The following is a 27965-nucleotide window of genomic DNA, read 5'->3' on the forward strand; positions in this document are numbered from 1 at the left end:
GAGGGTCGTTCTCACAATAATATTTTGATAAAATATCTAATATTCCAGTATCATTTTTAAGAGTTTAATTTTTATACATAATGATATTATAATCTTTTAATTTGAATAAGAGTAGCAGAATTTATACACCCAATTTAGTATTTAATTATTTGATCAAGCAAATAATCTAAGAGTAAACAAAATAGGAAAAAATAATATTATGTTAACACAATTTAATTTATAGTGATAGATTTTTTTTTTGTGATATTTATAGTGATAGATTGAATAGTTATACATTTGTACACCAATTCTATGGTATACAAATAACATTTTCCTTCAAATAAATGATTTTATTTGAAAGACTTTCAAGTTGGTGGATGTTTGAACATTTTTGCTAATGTTTCAATTTATGATAAAATGTATTTTCATACACTAATCATGCATAAAAGTTAGATTTTTCCTGTTAATTCTCTAGTACCATATTTGTTTTTAAAACTCGTTAGTTGACTTTATTGAAATTGATAATTAAAAATTATTAGATGATAATTTATTTATTTAAATATATTAAATTATTTAATAATTTTTAATTATTAGTTTCATATAAAAATTCATGTGACATCTAACTGTCCGGCTTTTTGTTTTCTTGGTGTGCCATTTGTTTTTGGTATTCAAACCAGGTCAAAGCCTTAAATACTTCAGGAGTCAGGACCCATATCATTTATGGTATGCCAGAAAAATATAAGAATATCTTGAGCCCAATATAAAAAAGAAAAGAAAAACATAAAAGTAGGAAAAATGGCGTCGCCCGGACTCGAACCGGAGACCTTCAGTGTGTTAGACTGACGTGATAACCAACTACACCACGACACCTTGTTGTTCGAGTTATTACAAATTCAATTTTAAATTAATAATAGTATATGTAATTTAAAAATGTTAAATTAGTTACACTCTTTTGTTTGGGTAACGATAAACTGAAGCAGCAAGGAGGAGGAGCTGAAAATCGGAGAAGGAAGAAGCTATGCTCCGTTCAGCTTTGCTTTCGGCCCCCTACAATTTTTTGCCGGTTCGAGTGAGAACCGGCACGTGCCATTCCTTCGCTCTCGCACGTGCCTCTCAGGCTATCAGCTCCCCACTCTTTTCGCGCTTCGGTCTCCACTTTCATCGGTTCCGACAACCCCGTGTGATTTTACGCGCCGCGCGTCGTTCCCCTGTCACATCTTCGAGGAGGCGACGGCGTCGTGGCACGAAAACGAACGACGATAAATTCGATTACTACGACGACGACGAAGACTTTGAGGACGATGATGTAGTTTTGGGCGTCGATAATGAGTACTACGACGACGATGATGTTGAAGATGAAGACGAAGATGAAGAAAGTGGTGATGAAGAGGGAATGATGCCGTTTGAGAAGATGAGGAAGTGGTTGAAGCACAAACCCAGAGGGTTCGGTGAGGGGAAAGTGTATGATACTTCCGTTGAGGACAAGCTGCTCGACGAAATGCGTCAGAGCAGAGAAGCACAAGCTGCTAACTTGAAGAAGCTCAAAAGCGGTGTCGTTAACTTCAAAAACAGTGAAAAAAAGAAGAAAGGTTTAGTTACATTTGAAAACTGTTCGAATTTTATTCCAGAGTGATTGCTTTTGTTCTATTGTTCACTTGTTTGTGTTTCATGTTACTATGTTTGGTGAAATAATACATTCGTTTTAACCTTTAAGCAAATTTTGATGGTTTCTTAATTTTTTCTTCTTATCCTGAATTCTGTAATCTTTGTTGATTCAGAAGTGCAGATTTTATGGAGCCTGAAAAGAGAATATGAGAACTTGGTAATGGTCAATGGAAATTGCTAGTGGTCTAGTGTTGTTTATATGTTGTTGTTGTTGTTGTTGTTTGTTTGTTTGTGTTTGGCCTTTGGACGAAACAGGCCATTGTTTACTTCTTGTTTCTGCGGTGTCTACAATTTGGCATTTGACTATTACTGTTGTCATGAAATTTTGAAGATGCCCAAGTTGTTCCGATTGGTGGTCGAGTGCGCTTGGTGAATCTGCCGAAAAAGAAGAACATTCATAGGGATTTGAAATCTGCATTTGAAGGGATTCCAGGCATAGTGAATATCGTCCCGGCAGTTATTGGAAACAAGAAGACACGGGACCCTATTTGCAAGGGTTTTGCTTTTGTTGATTTCAAGTGTGAAGTAGATGCAGTTAGGTAGGTGTGTTCTAGAACTCTAGTCTATACACAGTGCATGGAGTTCTTGCAATGAGAGATATTATGGTGATAATTTCTTTGTGGTGCTGGGGTTGTTATTTGAGAATTTGGACTTTTAACCCAGCTTAAAAGTTTTTTCCCTTTTAGAAACTCTTATTTTGTTTATCACAGTGAAAATATGTAAAACTTTAAAAGATTGTTTTCTTCTCTTGGTTAACAAATTCAAGCTTCATTTCTTTTACTCGGGTGAAGTGGAATGATTTCAGATGTGTATTTCTAGGAATTAAGGATCTAGTCATAATGGTTGTTGATTTCTTGTACCATTATCAATGCCAGAAAGTGTTGCTGGCTCACAGTGATTTTAATTGTTTTTCCTGTGGTAGCATATTTTACTCAAATGATCATTCCTTCAGGTTTATAGAGCTATATTCTGGACAAAGTATTGCTTTTGGCAAGATTCAGAAGCCAATAAAATGTGAATTTGTAAATGCACATTCTTCCTCTCCTGTTTCTCTGAAATCAAGTGCAAATCTTAACACTACTCCACTTCTCATGGTCTCTGGTGTTGAAGAGGACTCAAATGAGGTTTCGAACGTGAAGGATTCTGCCCTTAGTTCTTGGGATGGGACCACTTCGGATGATTCAGATGAAGCAGACAATCAAATATACAGAGAAGGAGAAGAAGAGAGTTCTGGAGAGGAACCTGATTCTGCCACTGTGTTCAAAGGAGATTATGATGAGAGTGAAGAGGATGAAGAAGAGGGTTCTGTAGGGGATCAGGTTGCTGCCACAGCTTTCATGACAGATTATGATGATAGCGTAGAAGAAGAAGAAGAAGAAGAAGAAGAAGAGGGTTATGTAGAGGATCTGCATGCTGCCACGGCTTTCATGGCAGATTCTGATGATAGTGTAGAAGAAGAAGATGAAGAGGGTTCTGTAGAGGATCAGGATGCCGCCACTGCTTTCATTGATGACGATGATGATGATAGTGTCGAAATGCAGATCAATTCCGAAATTGGCTCACTTTTCTTAGAGCAGATAGACAGAAACCCTACAGCTGAACCAAATTCATCTGCTGATGTTGGACAAGAGAGCGCGCAGAAGAAGAAGCGAGCTAAGAAACGGAAAGGCAAGAAGGTTCCGAAGTTAGATGTTCCTGGATCCGCAAAGAGGTAATTATCCATTATCTGTGTGCATTTTTTATTTTACACACGTTTATCAGATGATGATTCTCATTCTTGCTTTTCATTCTAAAATGTTTATTCCATTGACACTGGTGCAGGTTAAAGATCAAGGAAAAGGCTGTACTAAGTGATGTTTTCGCCAAGTATGGATCAAAAGCTGCCGTAGCTGCTTCCAAGGAAAGTTAGTACTATGCCAAATTCGGGAGATTTGCAAGGCTAAACCCATTATCCAGCATGTTGGAAATTGAGAATCAGAACTAAAAAGCCACATTGCATGCAAATGGACTTTCTAGCTGGCCATAAATGCCAGTTTTTGGATCAGCGTACAATTAAACAGTTCTGTAGTAACATAGGGGCAGCATTATTTCTATGAATGCCAAATCATTCTTTATTAATATCATTTCTCTCTTCACATGAGTAGGAATCCAGATGTTCATCGGAAGCTTTGATATCGCAAACTGCCATATCAAAACGACGACTGATCTATTGGCCACTTGGAAAATCATACTACTAAATCTGATTGAAATCACACGTCTCAACAATAAAAACTGAGCATGCATCTATTGAAATAAGAATGAACTTCTAATTTAATTTGTACAAAAAATAAACTTAGAATTAATTAATTAAAATGAGAGTATTTTAAGTATAAAATATTATTAAAATTTTAATTTCTGTCTTCAAAAATTTTAATTTTTGTGTCTATTTTTTAGAAGTATTGAAATATTGAAATTTTAGAGATAAAAGACTAAAATTTAGTACCAATTTCTGAATAAACAAATATAATACTCAGTTTCATTCTCTAAGTCTCCGTTTCAATACCTTAAATGATTCTAATTCTTAAATAAGAATATAGTTGATAAATAAATGATTCCAATTCTTAAATGAGATTATTTAGTGAATGAAGTTTAGTTTAGTTGGATTAATAGTACCGTGCCATTTGTCATATTATTAAAAAAAATTGTTTGATTTTTTCGTTAACAATATTTCCTAAGACTAAGAATCTAAGATATTAAGAATTAAATCGATCTTCTCCTTTATCAACAGAAGAAAAATTTGCATCGGTTTTTCTCTTCTTTAAATAAGGTATTAATATAAATTAAAATTATAATTGTAAATGCTGGAGTAGCTTAGTTGGTTAGAGCGTGTGGCTGTTAACCACAAGGTTGAAGGTTCAAGCCCTTCTTCTAGCGTATTTTATTTTTTATGCGATGGTCCATTCGAAAAGAGACTTATGGAGCAAGAAAACCACTGTTTATGTTCTGGCCCCCTTCAGAACGCTTTCGAGGCAGTGACTGAGTGACACGCACACTTTCACATTCTCCCAATTCCCACCTCACTTTGCTTTCTATCTTTCAAACCCTCCTCCAACTCCGTCGTCCCCAGCGCGGCAGCCAAGATCGCCGACTCTGACGATGACGATGAATCCGGAGATGATGTCACTCGTTCGCGCGGCTCTTCATCTTCCATTGTCGAACCACCTGTCACCCCAACCCTCCTTCAGCCGAGAGTCGTGGTTTACGACGGAGTTTGCCATCTCTGTCACGGAGGTTTATTCCCCTTTCTTGCCTTCTCTACTTTGATCATACTCATTTCCGTTTTTCAATATATATTTTATTTTATCTTTCAAATTTCTGAAGTATTTTTTTTATCTGATTCTGGATATTAGCGGTCTGGTTGAACAGAAATGAAATTTTATTAGTAGAAGCTGCGGGAAGAACTTTGTTGTATAAATTATGATGGTTTATAAACGCGTTTTTTTGTTTATTTTATTTTATTTTTAAAAAATTAAAATTGTGTGTCTTTAATGCTCAATGGTTTTTTATTGTGTGCTCTGTTTTGTGGACCCTTGAGCCTTTTGTTTCTATACAGCCTTGTGCTCCAAGGGGAATTAGGAAACAACAATACTGGAGGGAATTCTCTTATCTTGGGGATTTCGTGAATACCAATGCATATCTAATTGGCATCCATGGTTTGGATTTTTTTTTTCAGATCAATAGGGATTGGACAGTTGCTTTCCCTTGTTTGTTGTTCCCCGAAATTTGTATCTTTAAAGTTTAGACTGCTAGTGTCCAACATTATCATTATAAACCCGAGCGGTGAGTTTTCCAGTAGGTTATTGTTACTTTGCAAATGCAATGGTGAAACTGTAGTATAATTTATCTAATCTCTTATAATTTATTTAATCTCTTGAGGATAATAATCTTATATGAATCACAAGTCACGCATGGGGGAGTTAAGTGTTGTTCATAGTGATTTGAGCACTACAGTATTAAAAATTGAACCTGGACTAATGAGTAATTTTTCTAAAATCTGGCTTTACTTGCTGGCCTGTCCCCCACGTTTTACTTTGTATGTGAAGAAAGAAAAGTCAATTTTGCAAGCCTTGTTTACCTCATTGTTCCACGTTTGATGTGTAGTCTAGTGTTTTGGTCTCTTATATCTTGAATTGACAGGAGTGAAATGGGTAATCAGGGCAGACAAGGACAAAAAGATAAAATTCTGTTGTGTTCAGTCTGAAGCCGCGGAGCCCTATTTGAGAGCATGTGGTCTTGAAAGAGAGGATGTACTCCGCCGCTTTTTATTTGTTGAATACCTCAACGCATATTCTCAGGGATCTACTGGTCAGAATTCTCTTATTCATTCTGTTTTAGCTTCACTGATATCCATTTTGTCCTTTCGGTTGTCTTAAATTATCTGGATGACATTATTTTTGGCCATGCCTATGTATGCATAATATTTTTAACATAAATCCAGCAGATTGCTAACTTAGAAGGGACCATTATGCGATTTGTCTTGGATGTTGGTCTTAGATCATGGATAGTAAATTTTTCTTGGCAAATCTTGCTTTCATTAATTTTTGTGTTGAATTGACTGGGTAATAAATGTGTTTCTATTATTAGAAAAGGTGATTAATGCATGTCTCCCACTAATGGTAGGACGGAGAGGACTAATTCACTTAGATGCACAGCTGTTGCTCACTGCCATATATGCCATCTTAAAATCAAAAGTAAAATACTCTGAGTTGTGCTGATGATTATGCTAATGGATCCAAAATTACAAACTATTTTCTTGGAATCATGATGGAGTTCTGGTTTTGTTTGAATAGTTAGGCAATTTAGGCTGTGAAAGAGTAGACCTTGCTTTATTTTTTATTTGAATATGCTATATACTCGAATAAATATTCTGTCTAGATCAGTTGTTACTTGGGGGAAGTCTCAGTGAATAGAAGAATTATTTGTGTCAATAAATTCGTCCTGTTAAACATATTGAGACTGTTTTCCACCATCCCCCTGCCCCTCCCTCCCTCCCTCTTGTTTTTGGTAAATACTTTTGTCTTCTGTGTAGGCTCCTATTTAGTGAATGTCTTCTTTCTCATTATGCTTACTGTTCAGATTAATAGTTTTCAATAGAGAAGATTAATAAGAGAATATATTGGTATGTTGTGATGTAAAGGATAAAATACTAACAGTGATCTATGAGAATACTAGACATAAGTCTTCAGACTGATTAATGTCAATATATATCTAATATTAAGGATATCTAATATCCTCATGATATTTAAGATAAAAGTATAAAACCATTACACAATTTACACAGGTGTTGAGGTATAGTTCATCTCTGATTCATGGGTGATACTTCTCATTCTAAGTTTTTTACTCGCTTAAAACAAGCTCATTAATTATGCTGTCCAATTGTGTGCCATTTCAAAGTTCCATTTGATTCTCAACATGTAAATTTCAAAGTTACAATCATGACAAATCTCTAAATCTAAACCCAGTTGCCTTGTCAATGACATTTGCATGATGCTTGGGATAAATATCAGAACATACATTTAGCTAGACATTAATCACAAATGAGCAATTGTAAAATATATTATCACCATTCTCTCTTGGTTTCCATGTGTGTGATCGTGTCCATCATTGTGACTCATGACTCTGCAGCTGCATTGAGAGTACTATCATACTTGCCTCTACCTTACTCTGCTTTGAGCGGACTCTGGGTGATTCCAACTCCAATCAGGGATGCGGCCTATGATTATGTGGCGAAAAAGCGGTATGAATGGTTTGGGAAGGCTGAAGATTGTTTGGTTTTGCAAGAGAAAGAGCTGCTTGAGCGTTTCATAGATAGGGAAGAAATGATGGGCCGGGATCAACACTTGTAGTTCTAGTTGGCTAGTTGTTGCTGCCAAAATGTATCAGCCATGCTCACTTTTCTGATATCTTCTCTTCAAGAGAGGTAAATTGTAAATTCCATTTGCCTGAATGAATGGTATCCTTTCCTTCATTCAGAAAACAATTTGCTTTTCAACGTAGTTAGGATTTGGACACGACATTCTTAAGATTTAGGTTATTGGCAGTTTAGAGTGTTGATATGTCAATCCTATAGGTGCAATCTAGATAATAATCTCAAAATAAATAAATAATAAAGAAAAAGAAAAATGTTATTTATGCCCTGAATCTAGTTCGCTCTCTATATGTATACGGCAAGAATTACACAACTACCATTTTTCTTTTTTTCTTACCCCAAAATAAAATGTAGTTAATATAACATAATTAGTTTTTAATAGCGAACAGTTATTTTAATAATGAACAATACCCCGAATCTAGATTTGCTTTCTCAACTTTATAGATTGCTAAAATGTTGGAGCTTACAAAGATTTAGTACCATGACTTTGAAGTTTGAACGCTTACTAAATTGTTGCAGGGTAGATCTATTAACGTGCAAGTCCTAAATTGTTACGCCCTGTAATGATTTATATAAATTAAAACAAAACAAATATGTAACTAAAAAACAATTAATAGGACATTCATGTGAGGTCAATTTTATCCAGTTCTCTCATAAATAGGAGATTAATTATCCTTTATGTTTTGTTCAATTGTTATTGGAAGAAATTATTTGGAGATAATATTCAAAATGGTCCATGACATTCTTAACTGTATTAAATATGTCCCCTACTTTTTAAAAGATCAAATGTATCCTCTACTCTTGGAAATACTAGTCTCTCTTCGTCCAAAAGTTACCGTCCAAGAGTTATCATCCGTATTAACATTACTAATGTGTATTCATAAGTGTCAAGTAGCACGTTGATATGGATAGACAATAAATTTAACTTAAATTAGTGTCTAAAATTTGTTTAAAAAACTCAAATTGGTCCATTCTCGATTTTAAAACCCTAACCCCCAAATCTTCATTTTTATCATTTGTTTTGATATGTTTTTTGTCGCATACATCTGATTACACTAAAGGGCACAAGACCAATAAAAAAGACTATGAATGCCGATTGAAACTAGAGATGCAGTGGCCAGTATCCAATGGACAAGCTGTTGAAAGAGAAGCAATTATTAGCAGGTTACATTAAGTTTTCCATCATAGGCACATTAAGACTTAAAGAACCTTTGGAGGAATAAAAAAATGAGATTTGACATCAAAGCTTCTCCTACCAAGACACTTAAAGTGGATGAATATATGGCTTGCATGTCAAATATAGGTTCTTCAAAAAGCATTTCTTAACATTGACTTCAAATTTCACAATTCGAACCTCTTATCCAACCAATTGGGAGAGAATCAATAGATTCCTTTTCGGGAGCAATTCATCCTTTCCAAACGATATCAGCAAAGATAATTTATCTGCACAGTTGTTGTATTCTGGAATAAATTCCGAATCAGAGGTGTCATTTCAAGATGTCATCTGGTATCCATGTATCGCCCATCTTTGGAAATGTATTAAATGCATGCCCCTGGTAATCAACATGCAAGCAGAACAATTATCCTGACCATGAATATAGCAAGAATCACAATAATGGAGCCAAATGGGAGAGTAGTTGTGGCACCATAAGATATTACAATAATGTTGAGGATAGAGGCTAGGACAATGGTCCTGTGTAAAGAATCGCTGCTAAACTAACACTCCTTTCCTGGAATCATAATCAAATCACACAATAGACATGGAATGTTGATAGAAAAATATAATGAAACATCATTTACTTTTCATGTTAATTGCACATAGGATTACCCGTCCATTTCCAACAAACTGGCCATAAAAGGATGCTGATGAGTATCCGGCAAAAACATTTGAAAGGGCATATAGTAGGACAAGTAATTCAACAGTCCTCCACGGCTGTAGGAATAGAGGGTTCCAATAAATGCTAGAAATAGCAAGACAAAAAGCCTGCAAAACGAGTCGACATCTGACAAATGACGCAGCAAAATATATAGATAAAAAATAAAAAAATTGTATAATTTTTTTTAGAATTACAACTTTTCTCTATTACAAGGAGATTATAATAACACTCTCTTTTGACAAAAGAATAATACATCTCTTTTTTGTAATCTAGGAAAAAATCTCTCAAAGAAAAAACTCTATGTAACTCAATGCTACTATTATTCTCATTGGATGAATTGATTGAAATGAATTAAAAAAAAGCTCAATTTATAGATGAGTCTTGTAACATCCTACTATACAGAGCCTTAGGCTTAAGTCGTAAAGTAGATGTGGCAAGGTATTACGATCTCTAAAAGAAAAAATATTTAGATAGATATAATTGAAAGAATTTGTAACTAGGAGTCTTAAAAAAAAGTTTAAGCAAAAAATCGCAAGAGAAAAGCGCATCGCACTCGTAAAAGGATAGATAGATAAAAAGAAAGGATAAAGCTTATATACATAAAGAGTAGAATACCAAAAGATACAAAATATTAAGCTTCAAACTCTACCTGTGAAGGCAAGACCGGCCGGAGTATAAATACATATATACACCACCCAAAATATCCCAAAACAAAAAATTGACAATTTGTTTCTCCAAGTCAACCTCTAAGAAGGACAAACATAAAATATATACAGAGGAGAATCTAGTTATATATACATAGCAAAATACAGCATCCCAAAAATCAAACTTCGCTTGCAGAAGAAGTTCCAAACGTTCAGCGAGGTGCCTTTTAATCTGTATCTGAAAAATAACAATATATGTATGGAATGAGAATCGGGGGTTCTCAGCATGGTAAAGGTGCCAATATAGGAGTTTTCAACATGGTAAAAGGAACATAAGGGAGTACATTATGAAAATATCTCATCTTGCTTCTAAATTGAAAACACTAAAGTTAGAGTTGTCTGAGTATTTACTCATGCATTTCATTTTGATCTCTCTTCCTACACACTTTGGTCAATTCAAAGTGAGTTATAACACTCTAAAGGACATTTGGTCCCTAAACAAACTTATATCTCACTGTGTGCAAGAAGAAGAGATGATACAACGAGATAAGACTAAAGGGCTCATATGGTTTCATCTTCTTAGTATAAAAAAACGCGTGATAGTATGATACTACTGCGGATGTGCCTTCTCAGTAGAAAAAGGCTAAGAAACAGGATCAAGTTTCAACCTATTTCTTCTATAAGAAGGTGAGACACATGAAAAAAGATTGTACCAAAGAAGGATATGATTTTTACTTTCATTTGTTCTAAAACTAGTTTAAGTTATGCACCTATTGATACTTGGTGGGTAGATTCTGCTGCTACTACTCATGTAAGTGTTACTATGCAGGGTTACCTTTGGAGCTGACTACCAAGTGATGCTGAAAGATACATCTATGTGGCAGACGACAATATAGTTGCAGTCGAATCTATAGGAACCTTTAGATTCTGTTTCACAAGTGGATTTTACTTTGATTTATTTGAGACATTTTATGTACTGTGATTTAGACGAAATTTTATTTCTGTTTTTTGTTTGGACAAATCAGGTTATTTTTTGTTCATTCGAAAATAATAAAGTCAGTCTCTTTTATAATTCAAATAATATATATTTGCTTTGATCGTTTGATGGATAATCTATATAGGCTTGATTTGAATTCCTATAATAATAAAATACTGCAAAACAGGTACAAAACGAAAACTAAATGAAAACTCGGCATCATTATGGCACAAATGCCTAGGTCATATCTCTAAATAGGAAAGTCTGCATTGAGTGCATAAAAGAGAAAAGGACAAACGAAAAAAAATTAGGTACCGAAAAAGCTAAAGATGTCTTAGAACCAATATATACCGATATATGTGGCTCATTTCCTATTGTCTCTTGGAATGGATAACCGAATTTTATTACGTTCATAGATAATTACTCTCGTTATGAATATCTATATTAAATTTATGAAAAGTTCCGAGTCTTATGTTATCAACTCTTTCAAAGCTGAAGTTTAACTTCAGCTTAGGAAAAAATTTAAAGCTGTCAAATCTGATCGTGGTGGTGAATATTACAAAAGATATGATGGTTTAGGTGAATAACGTCCCAGGCCTTTTGCGCTTTTTCTAGAGGAGTACGGTATTGCAGAGTGAAGGAACCGAACTCTTAAGGACATGATGAGAAGTTTGATTAGTCATTTTTCCTTACTTGAATCATTTTGGGGAGATGTCTTAAAGACCGTAGTGTACATCCTTAATAGGATGTTAGACAAAGCAGTTAACAAAATCCTTTATGAAATTTGGATCGAAAAATGGCCTAGCATAAAGTATTTACACATTTGAGGATGTCTAGCTAAGGCCCGATCTTATAGGCCGCATGAAAGAAAATTGGACTCAAGAACAATTAGTTGCGACTTTATTGGTTACGATGAGCGTTCATGAGGGTGCAAATTTTACAATCATTCATCAAAGTCTATTTTTGAAACAGAAAATGTAAGATTTCTTAAAGATGTTGAGTTTGGTGAAAAAGAAAATATTAGAAATATTGCTTTTGATGAGGACTCTGTAACTGATAATGATAAAGTCTTTATACCTATTACTGTTCAAGATGTAGTTACAATACAAGAGCACAATGAGAATCTTATTATAGACCCAATTACAGTACAAGTGAACAATGAGAATATTATTGTTGTTCAAGATACTGCTACAGTACATGAGAATAATGAGAATCCTCCTCAATCCCAACCTATACAGCAAGCTCAACAACCACAAGAAGTGTCATTAAGGATATCTAACAGAAAAAGGAGAAGTGCAATTTCGGATGAATATGTAGTCTATCTCCAAGAACATGAGGATAACATTGATTTGACAGAAAATGACCCAATCAAATTTTTTTCAAACCATGCAAAGTTCTAACTCTGAAAAGTAGATCGATGCCATGAAAGAAGAGATGAAGTCTATGAAAGACAATGATGTTTGGAATCTCATATAATAACCTGAAGGTGTGAAACCAATTGGTTGTAAATGCATATTTAAAACCAAAAGAGATTCTAAGAAAAATGTCAACAGATATAAAACTCGTCTAGTCGCTAAAAGCTTTACTCGAAAGGAAGGCATAGATTATAAATAGACTTTCTCTCAGATATCATCGAAAGATTCTTTTAAAATCATAATGGCACTAGTAGCTCATTTTGACTTAGAGCTACACCAGATGGATGTAAAGACAACGTTTATCAATGGTGACATTGATAAAACGATGTATATGATACAACTGAAAAATTTTGTATCAGACGATTCAAAATCTATGGTTTGTAAGTTAATGAAATCCAACTATGGTCTCAAACAAGCTTCCCGTCAATGGTATTACAAGTTTCACCAAGTCATTACCTCATACGGTTTTGAGGTAAATATCATAAATGAATGTGTAAACCGCAAGTTCAGTGGGAGTAAATACATATTTTTGGTCTTATATGTTGATGACATTCTACTTCCTAGTAATGATATAGGCTTGTTGCATGAAACTAAGAAATTTCTATCGAACAAATTTAAAATAAAAGATCTTGATGCCTCTTTTGTATTAGAAATTGAGATACTAAGAGATCACTATCAAGGTATTCTTGGATTATCACAAAAAAACTATATCGAAAAGCTTCTAAGTAAATATGGCATAGAAAGTTGTAGACTAATAGACACACCTATAACTAAAGGAGACAAGTTTAGTCTCAAGCAATGTCCCAAAAATTATCTTGAGATGACAGCAATGTATGATAATCCTTATGCATCAATACTAGAGAACTTAATATATGCTCAAGTCTACACACGTCCCGATATATCATTCATAGTAGAAGTGTTGGATAGATACTTGAGCAATCCTGACATGGATCATTGGATAGCTGTTAAATGTGTAATGCGTTATCTAAAGAGAACAAAGGATTACATGCTTACTTATCAGAGATCAGAAAATTTGGAGATCATTAGGTACTCTGATTTCTATTTTACGGGATGCCAAGATAGTAGACGCTCTACTTCAGGTTGTGTCTTCATGTTGACTGGAGGAGCTATTGCATGGAAGTCTAACAAACAGACTCTAGTAGCTTCTTCAACAATGGAGGCAGAGTACGTTGCTTGCTTTGAGGCATCCAAACGTGGCATATAGTTGCGAAAACTTTGTCATTGAGCTTCGTATAGTAGATGATATTGAAAGACCATTGAAGATCTTTTGTGACAATAATTCAGCAGTACTATACTCCAACAACAAGAGCTCGACGAAATCGAAGCATATAGACATCAAGTTCTTAATTGTTAAGGAGAAAGTTTAAAAAAAACAAATTTTCATAGAACATATAGGAATAGAGTATATGCTAGTAGACCCATTAACTAAGGGATTGACCCCTCAGGTCTTTCATGAGCACACTACTCGAACGGGTGTCAATATATGTGATGTCTTGATTTAGTAGGAGTTTATTTTATGCTATATGCCCTATAACAGATATTGAATTATCTTTTTACAGAATTAAGTTAGTGGTTTATTTCATGTTATGTACAACATTTATTTTACAATATTTGTTTTGTATTTGATCTCAATAAAGTTTTAAAGTTGGACCAATTAGAAATAGACATACACGAGATCACTTAGCATGTAATTTCCATATTACTCATCCAAATTTGATCTATGTCGTTGAATATATTAGTATAGTGATCGTCGTGATTCAGTCATGATACTAATTAATGTGATAAAAGCTACGGTAATTTCATAACTAATATATGAGACGAACCAGATTGTTAAAGTAATAAGAGAAATAGCATTCAGATGTGTGCAGCTTATAAGATGTGATTATCTCAAAAAAGAATATATGTATAGCGCATGTGGGAGATTGTTGGGAAATTATTTAATTTTCTAATTTATTTGTGGGCAATATATATTAATTATAATCACAAATTATACTATTTCAAATTAAATAACTTATATAATGGTGATTTCATTTATTATTATAAATGCTAAATTGAATAAGTCATAATTACTTTCGATTAAATACAATGCTGAGAGAGGTAGAAAGGCAAGCCCTTGCATTTCTAGGCGAGGCCTCTCTAATGCCTACACTTCCCCTTAGGGAAAGGAGTGAGGATGATTGGTAGGTCCGCTTACAACGAAGCTACCTACCTGATGGAATAAGTCAAGCTAGAAGGAAAGTATTTTAGATCAGTTGTGAACTGGAATTAAATGAGAATAAAATCATATATTATCTTTATTTGGACTTTAGATACTATTTTTATTTGGGTTTTAGGGTTTAATACCAAAATCGCTTTCGCAGAGAAGTTGCAATTCAACCGTGATACTGGGAATACAAAAGGTTTTGATTGAAGAAGAGTAAAACAACTCTTCTATTAATTTCTATGAATAAAGGTACACTTTCGCATTGTAACATATACTTTTAACGGTTTAATATGGATGATCTAGATTATAAAGCAATTAATTCTAACAAAACAGATATCCCATTGATCCTTCTTATCCCAGGATACTTCTTGATAGTGGAATGAATTTCCAAGTAATTCTCTAATAAATTCTTAAAGTAACATGGTCAAAAATCACAAATTTGAAACAAGCATCCATAAACTATAATATCATTAAACTATAATATCATTGGAGATGATAAATTCGTTTATAAAGTACAGTGAAGAAGAGTATTCTCATCCAATTGAAACATGTAGCATACTGAATGTAACATTAACAAAACAAAGGTGTGTAGACTAATGCCTTTTAAATCCATATTGTTACGAGGTTGCTGTTCATTCGAGAATTAAGATCATCTGACTACTGTCTTTGCCATCATTCCCATGATACAAGCAAATGACAACTCCTTCATCACAGTCCATGGAAATTCAGCAAGTTTATTGTGTGAGTAACTTTGAATCACATGCCACAATTTTAACTCTTCCAACATTCTCTTGACAGTCATCAATCTTAATCACTGCATCTTGTAACATGAAGGTCCAAACGTTGTCACAAAATCTGTATGTGTGGAGATGTCCCTGTGAAATTGGACAGACAAAAAGAAAAGGAAAACAAACAAGTCAGATTTTTCTTACAAAGCAAAAGAGGAAAGGAAGGGAAGAGTTATTATACCATTCTCACAAAGAAAATAAGTACGTACAAATCTATAAAAAAGGAATATGATGATTGGCTACCCCAAGGTTGCTTTGAGAATAGCTACTCAAATCTTCGGGTTTTTTTTTTTTTTAATTGGATAGAAAAGGAAGAACTTTATTAAGAGAGAAAGAATTTGCAAATGAAAATGGTTACCATGTAACAAAGCATGCCAATCCTTTTGCATGTTAGTTAATGAAACACCTTTGAGCAAACTATATGTTGAACACTAAAAGGAAGCGAAAAAAGTATTCCTCCCAAATAAAGTCAACAAACGGAAGGAATTGTTGAAAAATCTAGAGTTCCTGTGTTGAACCGGATTATTAACATGAAAGATCAACCCACAATCAAATTAAAATCAAAATTTAAAGACACATCAAACCTTGCCTTTTCAACATGCATTCAGCAACAGGCTCTAATAAAGTTAAAACACTGCATCAATTGATAAACTTTCAATCACATGCTTTCATTACGTCACCTTATATTCCATTAAAGTAGAAGAGTGATTGGAGAGCACTCTTCAAGCAAAAAGTTTTACTTTTTATACACAGAAAATAACAAATCTCCAGACAACCGATGTTGAAAACAGATCAACTATGAGTAGAAAAAATTATGCCAATTTGATAGGTTTAGACAGTTTTCTTTTCTCACCAAAAAGCCACTAAGAAAAACAACAAAGGGCAACTAAGAGCGACAAAGAAAGCTCTTCTTTCAGACTGCATATCAAAATATAATGTCTGCAAGCTTGGACTACATTTTATTTCAAATACAAAATGAAAATGCAACAGAAAAATGTCAATAACTGTACTTCTACCTTATCCAGATTATCAAGGACTCGACAATCAATATATATGCAAATTATCAATGACTCAAGATCTCTGTAATATAGATTCAATTTAAATCTAAATGTTTTCCCTCTCTTTATGCTAAACTACTAATATTCATATATCTTCATATGTCATAGGCATTCCTTGAGTTTCGGGGCTAGGATAACAAGTTGTCAAAGGGAATAAAAATCTTCATAACCCGAACTATCAATTAGCACTATCTTACAACTAGACCTCTTTGACCCGTTTGAGGAAAGACAATAAAATTAACACTTTTAATTATGAAAGCACTTATCATAGAGTATATTAAGTTTCACACATTTATTGGTTGCTAATTATACTTGAAGATTTCAAACATCAGAAGTAGTTAAGGGGTACAAATGGCATCATGACGAATAGTACAAAAATGGTTTATAAAAAAACTTTAAATAATTTTTGTCAAATGGTGTTCCTTTCATTTGCATTTCACTCATGATTCTATCACTCCATGTTTTCCATAAGCCGCATTATTCTCAAAAAAACCTTTGAAGTTGCTTCTCTGAGCCAAATAGTGTTATTCCTCAAACATTTGTTATTTACTATAAAAATCCAGCAATCAACAATCATTACTAGTTATAAAACTCATCAGGTTACCAAGCTTAACTAGCAGTACTCTCTGGTTACCTTATCGTGTTAACTACTATTAAACAGTTCTTGACAAGTCTACACCAACAATAACAATAGAAACAAGCAAGTCCATGTCAAATCTAATTTAACCTAAAAAACAATACTTCATGTTCATCAAATCTAAAGAGCATATTTTTTTGGTACCTTAATGGAGACCTTGCTCTTAACTTGCGTTTCCAATGCTTCAGCCATGGACTACAAAATCCACACGCCATTAAAATAAAAATAAAAAAACACTAAACACATAATATCATGAAGTTTTCAAAATTGAGGCCAAAAAAAAAAAAGAAGACTCAGAAAGATATTAAGAAAGAACCGAATCAAAGAGCATATATAGAAAACAAATTTTACCTTATCAAACTGAACAAGAACCTGAATAGCCAGCTCTGGGCTAAGGGTTCCGTTTTGAACCATCTCGTCCAAAGTCTCCGTCAGGCACATTCCTATTGTTGATCTACGGTACAACTCGAACGTCGCCATTATCGGACGATAACTGCAAAAATTCATGTTAAAAAAAAGGTGCATGTTAAAGAAGAAAACAGAGAATATAACAGAAAAGAAACATAACTAAAAGTAAAAAGGAGAAAAAACAGAGAGAAAAGATTGAAGTGATGGAAGGAAAGAAGAAAGATGCAGAAGTTGGAATACATGGTGAGAAATCGGGAAATGAATTTGGAAGAGTTGAGTGAAGCTTATTGTCGTTATAGTTTGTTGAGCTCTGCTTCAATTCTTCTTCCTTCTGTTAATCGGTTTTTCTTCGATTTGATTTGGGGCTTTTATATACCCTAGGATTCGGAGCTGGAGGTAGAAATGGGAAAGCATGAGGTCAATGTGCAATGACGGTTTTGCCCTCAATCTTTTCATCAGTTAATACCAAATCAGTTAATTTCAAAACACAGGGGCAGCCTTGTACCAAAACATATTTTAACAGTTTTTTTTTACAAATTTTGAATGGTATAGAAGAATTAAATTCTAGTAAAAATTGAGTTTTAGTTAGAATTAGATTAAATTTTAATATGTAGAATAAATTAATAAAATTATAGAATTGAATTGAAATTTAATACTTAAAATATTAATTAAATGAATTAAAATTTTATAATAAATAATTTTATTTTTTATTAATATAATATTATATTTAAATAATAAATATAATTATTTATTAAATTATGCAAAATAATTAAAATTTCGTATTTTTTAACTAAATTTTTTTCCAACTAAAATTTATTCACTTCTTTAAAAAAAGCAAAAATTAGATTAATCTAATAATATTAAATTAAAAAATATTGTTATTAATTAAAAAAATAAATAATATTCTATGGTTAATTTTAACGACAAACCAACAACAAAAAATAAATATAAGCTATCAAAAACTAACATGTTGAGTGGTCTAATGATATAATAAATAAAAAAAAATTAGTTATTAACAATAAATTATAGCAACTAATTAATGTTATTAAAATAAAACAAAATTATGCTATTTTTTGAAGTTAAACTCCAAAGTGGTCCGTGAGATTCACAAAATGCACCAATTTAGTCCCTGACTTTCTAATTGTACTAATTAAGTCCTCCAGATTGAAAAAAATGCATCAACGTGGTCCCCCTCATATTTTCGGTCATATTCTTTGCCGGCGGGAGTGACGTGGCGAATGAGTGCCACGCTAGAGTGTCTAACGGTTAGTTGATGTGGCAATTGAAATTTTAAATCCCAATTTGGTCCCTGATCCCTTTTTAAACCCCAACTCAGAAGTAGCGCAGCACTTCTTCGTCTTCATCGTCATCTTCTTCTTCTTCCTTTTTCCCCACACTCTTCAAACGCATCCTCCATCCCCTTCTCCACCTCCACCTCTTGTTCCTCTTCATTCCCACCTAAACTAAACCGCACTCACTCTTCTCTTTTTTCTTATTATTTTTTTAATGATGTCTGAATCTCTTCTCTGCGTCTTAACCGAGGACCTCCTCGTCTGAGTCCTTCACCACCTCCACTCTGACGCCGACCGAAAATCATGGCGACTCATCTACAAGCACCTGAACCGGGTTGAATCCCACACCCAAACAACCATTCGGATCCTCCGGATCGAGTTCCTGCTCGCTCTGCTCCACAAATTCCGTAAACATTCAAGAACTTGACCTCTTCCTCTGCTCGCGGATCGATGACGGAGCTGTCAAGGTTATGCTGAGTTAGGGATTGCCTGGTTGGACTCGGGGGCTTAAGATGTTGGTGCTGAGTCGAGCCACCAGTTTGGGCCACTCAAGTCTGGAACAGCTGGTTCGTACGTGTCCCTTGTTGGAGGCCGTTGACGTGTCGCATTGTTGGGCTTTCGGTGACAGAGTGGCTGCGGCCATTTCGTGCGGCACGAGGTTGAGGGAGGTGAACATGGACGAGTGCTTGGGTGTCACTAATATTGGGTTGGCCAGGATTGTTGTTGGCTGCAGCAGATTAGAGCACCTCAGCTTGAAGTGGTGCTTTGAGATTTCTAATCTTGGCGTTGACCTTCTTTACAATGAGTATGAGAATGAGCAGGGAAGAAGAAGATGATGATGATGATGAAAATGAAGAAGTGCTGTGCTACTTCTAAGTTAGGGTTTAAAAATGGATCAGAGACCAAATTGGGGCTTAAACTTTCAATTGCCACATCAACCGACCACTTTGGGGTTTAACTCCTATTTTTTGCTAGTGTCATGATGACATAACTTCATGAAATGTTCAGACATAGCAAACTGACAAATGCTTGGTGTTATTAATCTAAGTTAAACACATAAAATTTATACGTATAGATTTTTTTTAGATCTACATAGTAGACCTTCCAAAAAAAAGTATATATTATATTAAGTGAGTTGAAGAAAAGAAAAGAGAATGAAGGTGGTGAGAGAAGAGAGAGTGTGTGTTGAAAGATGGGAGGCGTTGAGCGAAAGAGAGTGAGGAAAGTTAAAAAGAAGTAATTAGATTATAAGGATATTTTAATTTAAACATTTTAAATTTTAAGTGAAATCCCAATGGAATGGAATTTCAAATCAAACTTATTTAGGTTGAAATTGATTTTGAAAGAAAAAAATGAAATTGAATTGATTCTATCTAAACTAATTTAATTATTTTTGTTTCAAATACTGAAATTGAATTCTAAGAAATTTTCAAATATCCTGTAAAATCATAACAATAGAAATGTTTGAAAGCAATGAATGGGGTGATCGAAAGTGAGCATAAGCTGGAGAGGAGAAACACGTTGAGGAAGCCGGCGATGTTGGTGAAAGTAATAAGGGGGAGAGAGTGGGAACGGGTGCATCAAGGGTTAAAGAGGGTTTGAAAGGGTTTAAAGTTTCGTTTAGGGATAAGGTTGTAGGGGGTTCTAACCCAAAACCTTTGGTAGTGGATAAGACTTTAGATGGGGACGACCTTGCGGTTGTAAAAGGAGGACAGAGTGATTTAGATCCTTCTCGTGTGATTTTCAACGATGAAGAGCAACGGGCATTGTCAGAACCTTATGATGGCTCATTTGTTATTAAGGTCCTAAAAAGGCATGTTAACTAGACTGCGATGATCCATAGGCTTAGAAAGTATATGACATGTTCGTGGTGGATATGAACTCATGAATACCAGGTATGGTTATTTTTTTTAATGAAGTGTGATTTGCTTCAAGACACGGAGAAGATTTTGTTAGGGGGTCCTTGGAAGTTAAGAGACCATTATCTGGCTGTTAAACTATGGACTACATCGTTTCACCCTCGCAAAGAGACTTTTGGTTTAATTAACCTTAATATTGGTGCATATCTCCAAATTAAACATATGGTATTATCATGAGAGAGCCATAAAGAGAATTGTATGGCCATAGATATTCCTATGAAGGTTGATTTGGCAACTAAGGAAGCAGAACGTATGAAGTTTGAACGTGTCTGTGTGTAAATTGACTTGGGTCGTCTGTTAGTATCAGAGGTAATTATTGATGATCACAAATACCAAATTGAAAACAAAAATATGAATCTCCTATGCAATTGTTGCAAGTGCTTCGGATATGATCGTGTGTCTTGTCCGAGAGTTACTAATAGTGGATCACAGGTCTCACATGAAGGTTAGGATTCTCAACCAGCAGTGGTGATTCAGGCCAAGGAAGATAAAAATTAAAAAAAAATTTTGAAAATCAAAATGAGAAGGAGAAATTCTCAGAAATTGATTTAGAAAATCAATTTGTTCTTGAAAAAGAAAAAACTTCTAAAGTGGAGAGCATTGGAAAGATGAATTTTCCCATGAACGTTGCATGGGAGTAAAGTAGTGAAAGCAGATTCATGCATGAGATTTTGTATGGGATTAATAAAGAAATGAAAGCTAATAATGATGATGATTAGACCCAAATGCTTTGAAAGAAAAAAACAAAAAATAGAGTTGGAAGAACATAGTACATGTAAATTCTGATAAATTAGTAAATAATTAACTAATAAATTAATTATTAATCAAATAAATTATAAAATAGAATTTTATGATTTAGTGAGGTAGAACTAATTAAAATAAGAATTTTGACACTAATTTTAAAGAATTTGTCCCAAATTTAGACCGAACAGACTTAACCGACTGAACTGAAGCCAAGTGGGTCCAAGCTCACTCACCTAACCCTTATATAAGGCTTGCCAACAGCCTTCTTTCTTCTTCATTCTCCATTTTACGCTGCAAGAAGAAGCAAAACCTAAAGCTTTACTCCCTTTCAAATTTCAATCCATCATAACTTTCAATCCGGAGCTCCGATTGACGAGCTGTTAGCGACCACGCGTTTTCTCAAAATTTTCTACAAAACTCACTGAACAATTTGGTAAGAAACTTTGTTTTTGTACCCAGCTTTTCTTTCCTATTCAGATTTTGTTTTGGGTTAATGGGTATTGAGGATTTTGATGTTTTGATGTATTAGATTGAATTAACTTGAGGAAATTGATGGGTTTTGTCAAAATAATTCATGGGTAAGGTAAAAAAAACTCTAAACCCTTGTGGTTATCCAATTATGTGAATCCTAGTTATTAATTTGGTGAATTTCATGGAATTAGATTGAGTTTATGCTAAATTGGAGATTTAATCGGTGAATTGGAATGCTTGAAATCAAGCTTTGGTGGCTGGACCTTGTAGCACTTGATTCGGAACCTTGGAGGTTTGAATTGAGGAGTTTGAGTTTGGGGAAAAATTCGCCAAGGTATAGTTTTGGTTTCTTGTATTTAATATATAATGTCTTGTGAAAACTTAGGCTAGTTGACCGTAGGTTAGGTTAAACCCGGATGACTTGTTAAAGTTTAATGAATTCGTAAAACTATGGAGTTGAATATGTTAATGTGTTGCTGAATTATTGAGTAATGATGAGGTTTGAGTTTGATTGTAAATGATGATGATGTTATATTGATGATTTATGAGTATTGTTGCTTTGGTTATGATTGTGTGGGTTAGAGTTGATGAAATTGAGTGTTGAAGTATTGTGGAATGAAAGAAATGGTTATGGAATTGTTTTCAGTGTATTTAATATTGTTTTGGGTTGTGAAACTTGGTTTGGAAATGAAAATTTAAAAACTAAAGGTTTTGAACTTTTTTGGTAAAAGCATATTTTTAATGAATTTCGGCGGTCCATAACCTGAGTCTCGGATATTGAATTTGAGTGAATTTTGATTCAAATTGAAGATAGTTTTAAAAGCTTTAAGATGGTATAAACTTTGTGAAAAACGGAATTTCATAGAGGAAGTTATGGACGTCGGAAGTTATGTGTAAAAACTAAATTTTCGAAGTTGTAGGAAAAACTAGAAACTCTGTTTAAGGTCTATTAGTTAGGTTTTAGGTTACGGAGTAAGGACTAGTGAGTGGGAGAAGATAGAATTAGTGTCAAATGAGTTGAGGAAGGGGATGCTTGATTTGATAGGAAAGCTGAGAGTAATGAGGATTTGTAGTTTAAAGAGATATACCGGCTAGTAGGCAGTGGTGTTGTCCACTTGCACCGGGTATGGGATAAGGAAGAAGAATTATGATAAATGAATTTAATTATGGAATTTGAATGAATGTATGTTTGAGATCTTAGGCAGTAGCAAGAATGGTGGTTCGTCCCGCTTGCTTCAGGTTAGTGATTATGACGCCTAGGTAGTAGCAGTAGTAGTGAATTATTCTGCTTGTTCCAGGTTGAGTTTTAAAACACCCGCTTGGGTAGTAGCCGCAGTAGTGGTTATTCCACTGGCTCTGGGTTAAGCGGGTAGTAGTAAGGGAGTTGTAGCTCAAACCCACTTGCTCTGCAATGGGTGTTTCAATCCATAGTTAGCTATCAGGACGTATCGGGTTGGCTATATAACTGACAGATGATATTATCAACCATAGGGCAGGCATTCATCATATGCATTTGTCTATTTTGCTTGGGTTTGCATTTCTTGGGATTGCCTAATTGATAATCAATGCTTACCTGCTATATTTACTACCTGCTGTAATTGTATTCTACTTGTGTTTGCCATTGTCTATTTGCTTGTCTGCGAGGTTCCACTAGAGTTGGAGGTTTTGGAGAAAAGTAGACGACGGAGGGTTTCCGTTAGAGTTTAGTTAAGAGTTAGAACCTTAGATGACCTACCCTATTTAAGGTCTACAATTTATTACCTTTAAGTTTATAATCTGAGTGTCCGTATTCTAGGATTGCCTCTGACTTTCCCGGAACTTTATTTATTATATATGTGGGCACCTTAACCATACTGAAAACCCTCGATTCTCATCCCATACAATATTGTTATTTTTCAGATGCAGGTAGAGATTTACCTCGAGAGCGTCTGGAGTTTCCTCTGTAAGCGAGGTTGGTTATTTTGGGATTACTGTATTTTGTTTTATGCTTTGTATATATGTATATAGATTCTCCACCTTTGTATTTTGTATTTTGTCCCTATTAGAACTTGACTTGGAGAAACAGGTGTTTTATCTTATATTTGGAGTTACTCTTTTAGGTTATATATATGTATATGTATATATTTATTTTGTCTGGTTCTAGTTTCGCGAGTCGAGTTAGAAGCCTTGTTATATGTATCTTTGGAATTTTTCTCTCATATTTATCGCTTACACGAGTGACACAATTTTCTGTTTAACACTTTACTTAATTTTTTTTTCACAGGCTTCTAGTTAAATTTTTTTTCAACTATTATTATATATTTTTTTACTTTTAGAATTCGTAATACCTTGTCACCTCAATTTTATGACTTAAGTATAAGATTTTATGTGATAAAGTATTACAGTACATATAATGAGCCACAGCATAAAAAACCTAATAAAAATAAAACAAAAACTCCTACAGGTTTTTATATTAGAAAAAATGTCAACGCTGATCCAAATTACTTAAAGTAAGGAAGTAAGGTTTTTTTAAAGGGACCTGTGATAGTATTTTATATAAAGGAAGGGACTGTAAGACTATATATATATATATGTTTTGATTTATTATGGAACATATTAAAAGTGAATCAAACGTATTGTTTGATTTTTTAATAAGAAAATTTTTGTAAGGTAAAAATAAGCAAACAGTAACTAAGTAGTGAAAATTATGGTCAATAATTTGATTAATAAATAATTTTATTATCAGCTAAACAATTAATCATCAAATTTTTGACGATATCACAGATTGTTAAAAGTAAAAAATTACGTGCATCAACTAAAAGTTTATATGAAGTACCTACAACTAATAGATATGTATTATTACAACCATATGATATTTTTAAAACCAAACCACTATCCGCAAAACACACTTACCATGAAAAACCTATACCTATGAAAATAATAGCCTTAGAGAAAAAAATGGTACCTATAAAAATAATGGCCTTAGAGAAAAAATGGTTTAAAATAGATCGAAAGACCCTTTATAAAACAGTATTCCCAAATACCTTTCATTATCCACCCGTGAATATCCAAAAGACCCAAATTTTCTATGAGTTCATTCTAGTTGAAGCAAGATCAATTGAACTAACCCACAATAAAGATCCAACCACCAAAAACGTAATATACTCGAAAATCAAAATCATCAGGGTAATAACTCTGTAAAAATAAAAAAAAATCTCTCTTTGACTGCAAAAGTTTTACTAAAAAATTTGAGCCATAAAATTATTCCTATTATGATTATATAAATGCATAGTAGTTTATCCTGTACTTATCTTCGAACCCACATTCATGGTTCATATGGTTCTACAAGAAAATTTTTCTACAATTTTTTAAGTGGTTCAAAGTATGGTTACGAAAATTCGGACCAATAGAAGCTATTTTTTTTTGAAGAAGGCTAACCTGACTTATGAATACTTTAAAAATAAGACCTTATTTTCAGATGGATACAAACTAATCTCCTTCATACCCACTATGAGGATGTGTTGGATAATGACGAAAATATGACTCAGCAGTATATAAAGACATTCTTAGTGTATAATATTTATTTCAAAACATAAAAATAAAATAGTAGAATAAATTTGATCACAACCTAATCAGTAAAAAGACCATTAATAATTGGATGACTATATCTCAAAAAAAATCAGACCCCAAGCCATAGTTCAGAGTTTGATAAAATGTCATATGAAAAAGAGACTCATTTTCTAACATACAAAAAATAAATGATGGCTGCTCTTGCAACGAATACCTTAAAAAAATTAAAAATCTTTAAAAGTAATAAAATCAGTCCCATCAAAAGAAGATGAAAAAGTTTAGTCTAATCCAAAATTATACATATTAGATACTCAAGACCCATTTGAACGTTAAAAAAATATTGTAATAAAAGAGGTAATCCCTCTACAAATAGAGAGGGAGAGAAAATATTAAAGCATTTGCTTTTACACACACAATCTCTTATGTTAAATAATATATAAAGTTTTTGTTGTAGTTTTTGTATTTTTAACAATCATCTTTATATTTTTTTGAAGTTTCTGTATTGCAATACAAGTTTGTTTTTCATTTATATTGTGAGTATTATTAGATAATAATTATCATAATTAGCAAGCCCATTATTCTCTTTACTTTTCGTTCCAATTCTGAGGCTGCGTTTGTTTATTTATGAGAACAGTATATGATAAGACACTGAGAATAAGATATAAAAGACAGAGACAATAAAATATTGTGTTCTTATATTCTGTTTAGTGATAAACTAGAACAAATTATGAAAATCTAATTTATTTTTATTTTTTTCATTAAAAAAATTTAAGATGAAAAATATAATAATAAAAAATATAATTATGAAAAATTAACAAGAATAATTAAAAAAATAAAAATAAATTATTCAGAACTCTATCCTGATTGGTTGGGAAATCTTGTCTTTCTTGACTCACAAGTTATTCAGAACTGCCCGAAGCTGACGTTTATTCCAGCAAGCATCCGATCCCTTTGCAATTTGACATCTTTGTCAATCGGCGTTTGCCCAAAGCTATCTAATAGCTCTTGTTCTGAAAATTGATCACATTCGGTTATGTTACTCTGATTGGCTTTATCCATACTTTCGGATCAATAGAGAAGGTGATATAGTGGATCCTGTCTATTACTTTTTCTTTCTTTCCAATCATGGTTTGAAAATTCAGATCTTTTAGAGTTATCTAATTAGAGAAGATTTCAAGGATTTTGAAACAAAATTAAGCATTTTCGTATGGCTGCTCAAAACTCTACTATTCCTGTTTTATTCTCTCTATTCTATTTCATCCCATTATCCATTATGAAATTGTTCATGTGTGACTCATTGATTTTCTCCCTCACATGTTCTACTTCAGGACTAAAAATAACAAGGATGAAGCCAAAAACTCTTACCTTCACTCTTCTCAGCAATTGGTAGTCTATTCCATTTAAACTTGACATCTTTGATGTCTGCAACTGAAAACTATGTTATGTTTTATTTTCAAGAGTTTAAAGGACCAGAGATTCAATTGTTGGATCTTGAAATTGAAATGCTTGCTACAGGTAGTGCCTGAAGACTCCAATGACTTTTCTTCCGGCTGCATTTAAAATCAATTTTAGGATAAATTTCACAAAAATGATGTCACTATACATTGTTAAGAGATTTGTGTTGCTCCAAATTTTGCATGATTCCTTAATTTCCGTCTTGTTTTTTTGCTCTCTTTTTCCAAGTCAATGTTTGAAAAAGTGCATTTTGAGGGACCCTTACCATTGCTAGAAAGATTTGAAGGGCTAAGAAAGAAGCAAATACAAATGTAGCTTTCACTCGGACTCCATTATATTAGTTCCCATCTTTTCGTTTCTTTTATTATGTTTTCTGCCCTTAGAAAAAGCCTTGCAATTGAGTGGCCGTAGCTTATTCTGTTTGGCTCTTGAAATGCTCCAATTCTATTGTTCCGGTTTTTTATTAAATGGTTGTTTTCCATTCTGTTGCCGTTGCAGTTTTAAAATAATAAAATGTGATCTTAAACAAGAGAATGTGTACTGTTCAGCCATCTTTTGTTAGAAATTTGAGTCATGTAATTTCCTTGGATGATACTAAACCTGTGTTTTTTATCTGACTTTAAACCAAGGATTTGGACATGCTTGTGTTTGTGTGTGTGTGTGTTTGCATTGTTTTGAATTCCTGCAGATTCTAACCAGCTCTGGAAGAACCAGTATTAGTATTAGTGTATTACCAAGATATAACTTGTTCAAATACCAATTAAGATGAAGCACAATCCCTTTATGATATGATAAAAAAGTTCACGTCACAAGTTCACTATTACGAGTAGAATAAACATCCTAATTGGTCCCTAATAAATTCCAGATCAGACACTTTAATCTTTCAATATTTGTATTACTTTAAAAGTCTCCGATAATTACTCTCATCAAACATATTAATCTCTTTATTGCTTTCG

General features: G+C 33.5%; 4 protein-coding genes and 2 non-coding genes across 6 annotated transcripts; 4 read left to right on the forward strand and 2 right to left on the reverse strand.

Moving 5' to 3' along the window:
- Positions 1 to 775: 775 nt before the first annotated feature.
- Positions 776 to 849, reverse strand: TRNAV-AAC (transfer RNA valine (anticodon AAC)). Its single transcript has one exon. It is a non-coding gene; the product is annotated as a tRNA-Val (tRNA).
- Positions 850 to 946: 97 nt separating this feature from the next.
- On the forward strand, positions 947 to 3767 carry LOC107488911 (uncharacterized). The gene is made up of 4 exons (XM_016109702.3): positions 947 to 1568; positions 1976 to 2183; positions 2597 to 3355; positions 3466 to 3767. The coding sequence occupies exons 1-4, from the start codon at positions 998 to 1000 to the stop codon at positions 3551 to 3553; spliced, it is 1626 nt and encodes a 541-aa protein (XP_015965188.1). The 5' UTR covers positions 947 to 997; the 3' UTR covers positions 3554 to 3767.
- Positions 3768 to 4483: 716 nt separating this feature from the next.
- On the forward strand, positions 4484 to 4557 carry TRNAN-GUU (transfer RNA asparagine (anticodon GUU)). Its single transcript has one exon. It is a non-coding gene; the product is annotated as a tRNA-Asn (tRNA).
- Positions 4558 to 4700: 143 nt separating this feature from the next.
- LOC107488903 (uncharacterized) lies at positions 4701 to 7816 on the forward strand (the record flags this gene model as incomplete). The annotated part of the gene is made up of 3 exons (XM_016109694.3): positions 4701 to 4914; positions 5821 to 5988; positions 7309 to 7816. Coding segments are annotated over 3 exons (603 nt in total), but the record flags the coding sequence as incomplete, so codon positions are not given.
- A 5477-nt stretch (positions 7817 to 13293) lies between these two features.
- LOC127747609 (secreted RxLR effector protein 161-like) lies at positions 13294 to 13689 on the forward strand. Its single transcript, XM_052261681.1, has one exon. It carries the CDS (start codon positions 13294 to 13296, stop codon positions 13687 to 13689), a length of 396 nt encoding a protein of 131 aa, XP_052117641.1.
- Positions 13690 to 15126: 1437 nt separating this feature from the next.
- On the reverse strand, positions 15127 to 17949 carry LOC107488910 (transcription initiation factor IIA subunit 2). The gene is made up of 4 exons (XM_016109700.3): positions 17820 to 17949; positions 17523 to 17664; positions 17316 to 17366; positions 15127 to 15563 (listed from the first exon to the last, which is right to left on the reverse strand). Exons 2-4 carry the CDS (start codon positions 17649 to 17651, stop codon positions 15423 to 15425), a joined length of 321 nt encoding a protein of 106 aa, XP_015965186.1. The 5' UTR covers positions 17652 to 17664; positions 17820 to 17949; the 3' UTR covers positions 15127 to 15422.
- Positions 17950 to 27965: the final 10016 nt, after the last annotated feature.

This window comes from Arachis duranensis, chromosome 5 (genome assembly GCF_000817695.3).
Source record: "Arachis duranensis cultivar V14167 chromosome 5, aradu.V14167.gnm2.J7QH, whole genome shotgun sequence".
In the NCBI taxonomy this organism is placed as follows: Eukaryota; Viridiplantae; Streptophyta; class Magnoliopsida; order Fabales; family Fabaceae; genus Arachis; species Arachis duranensis.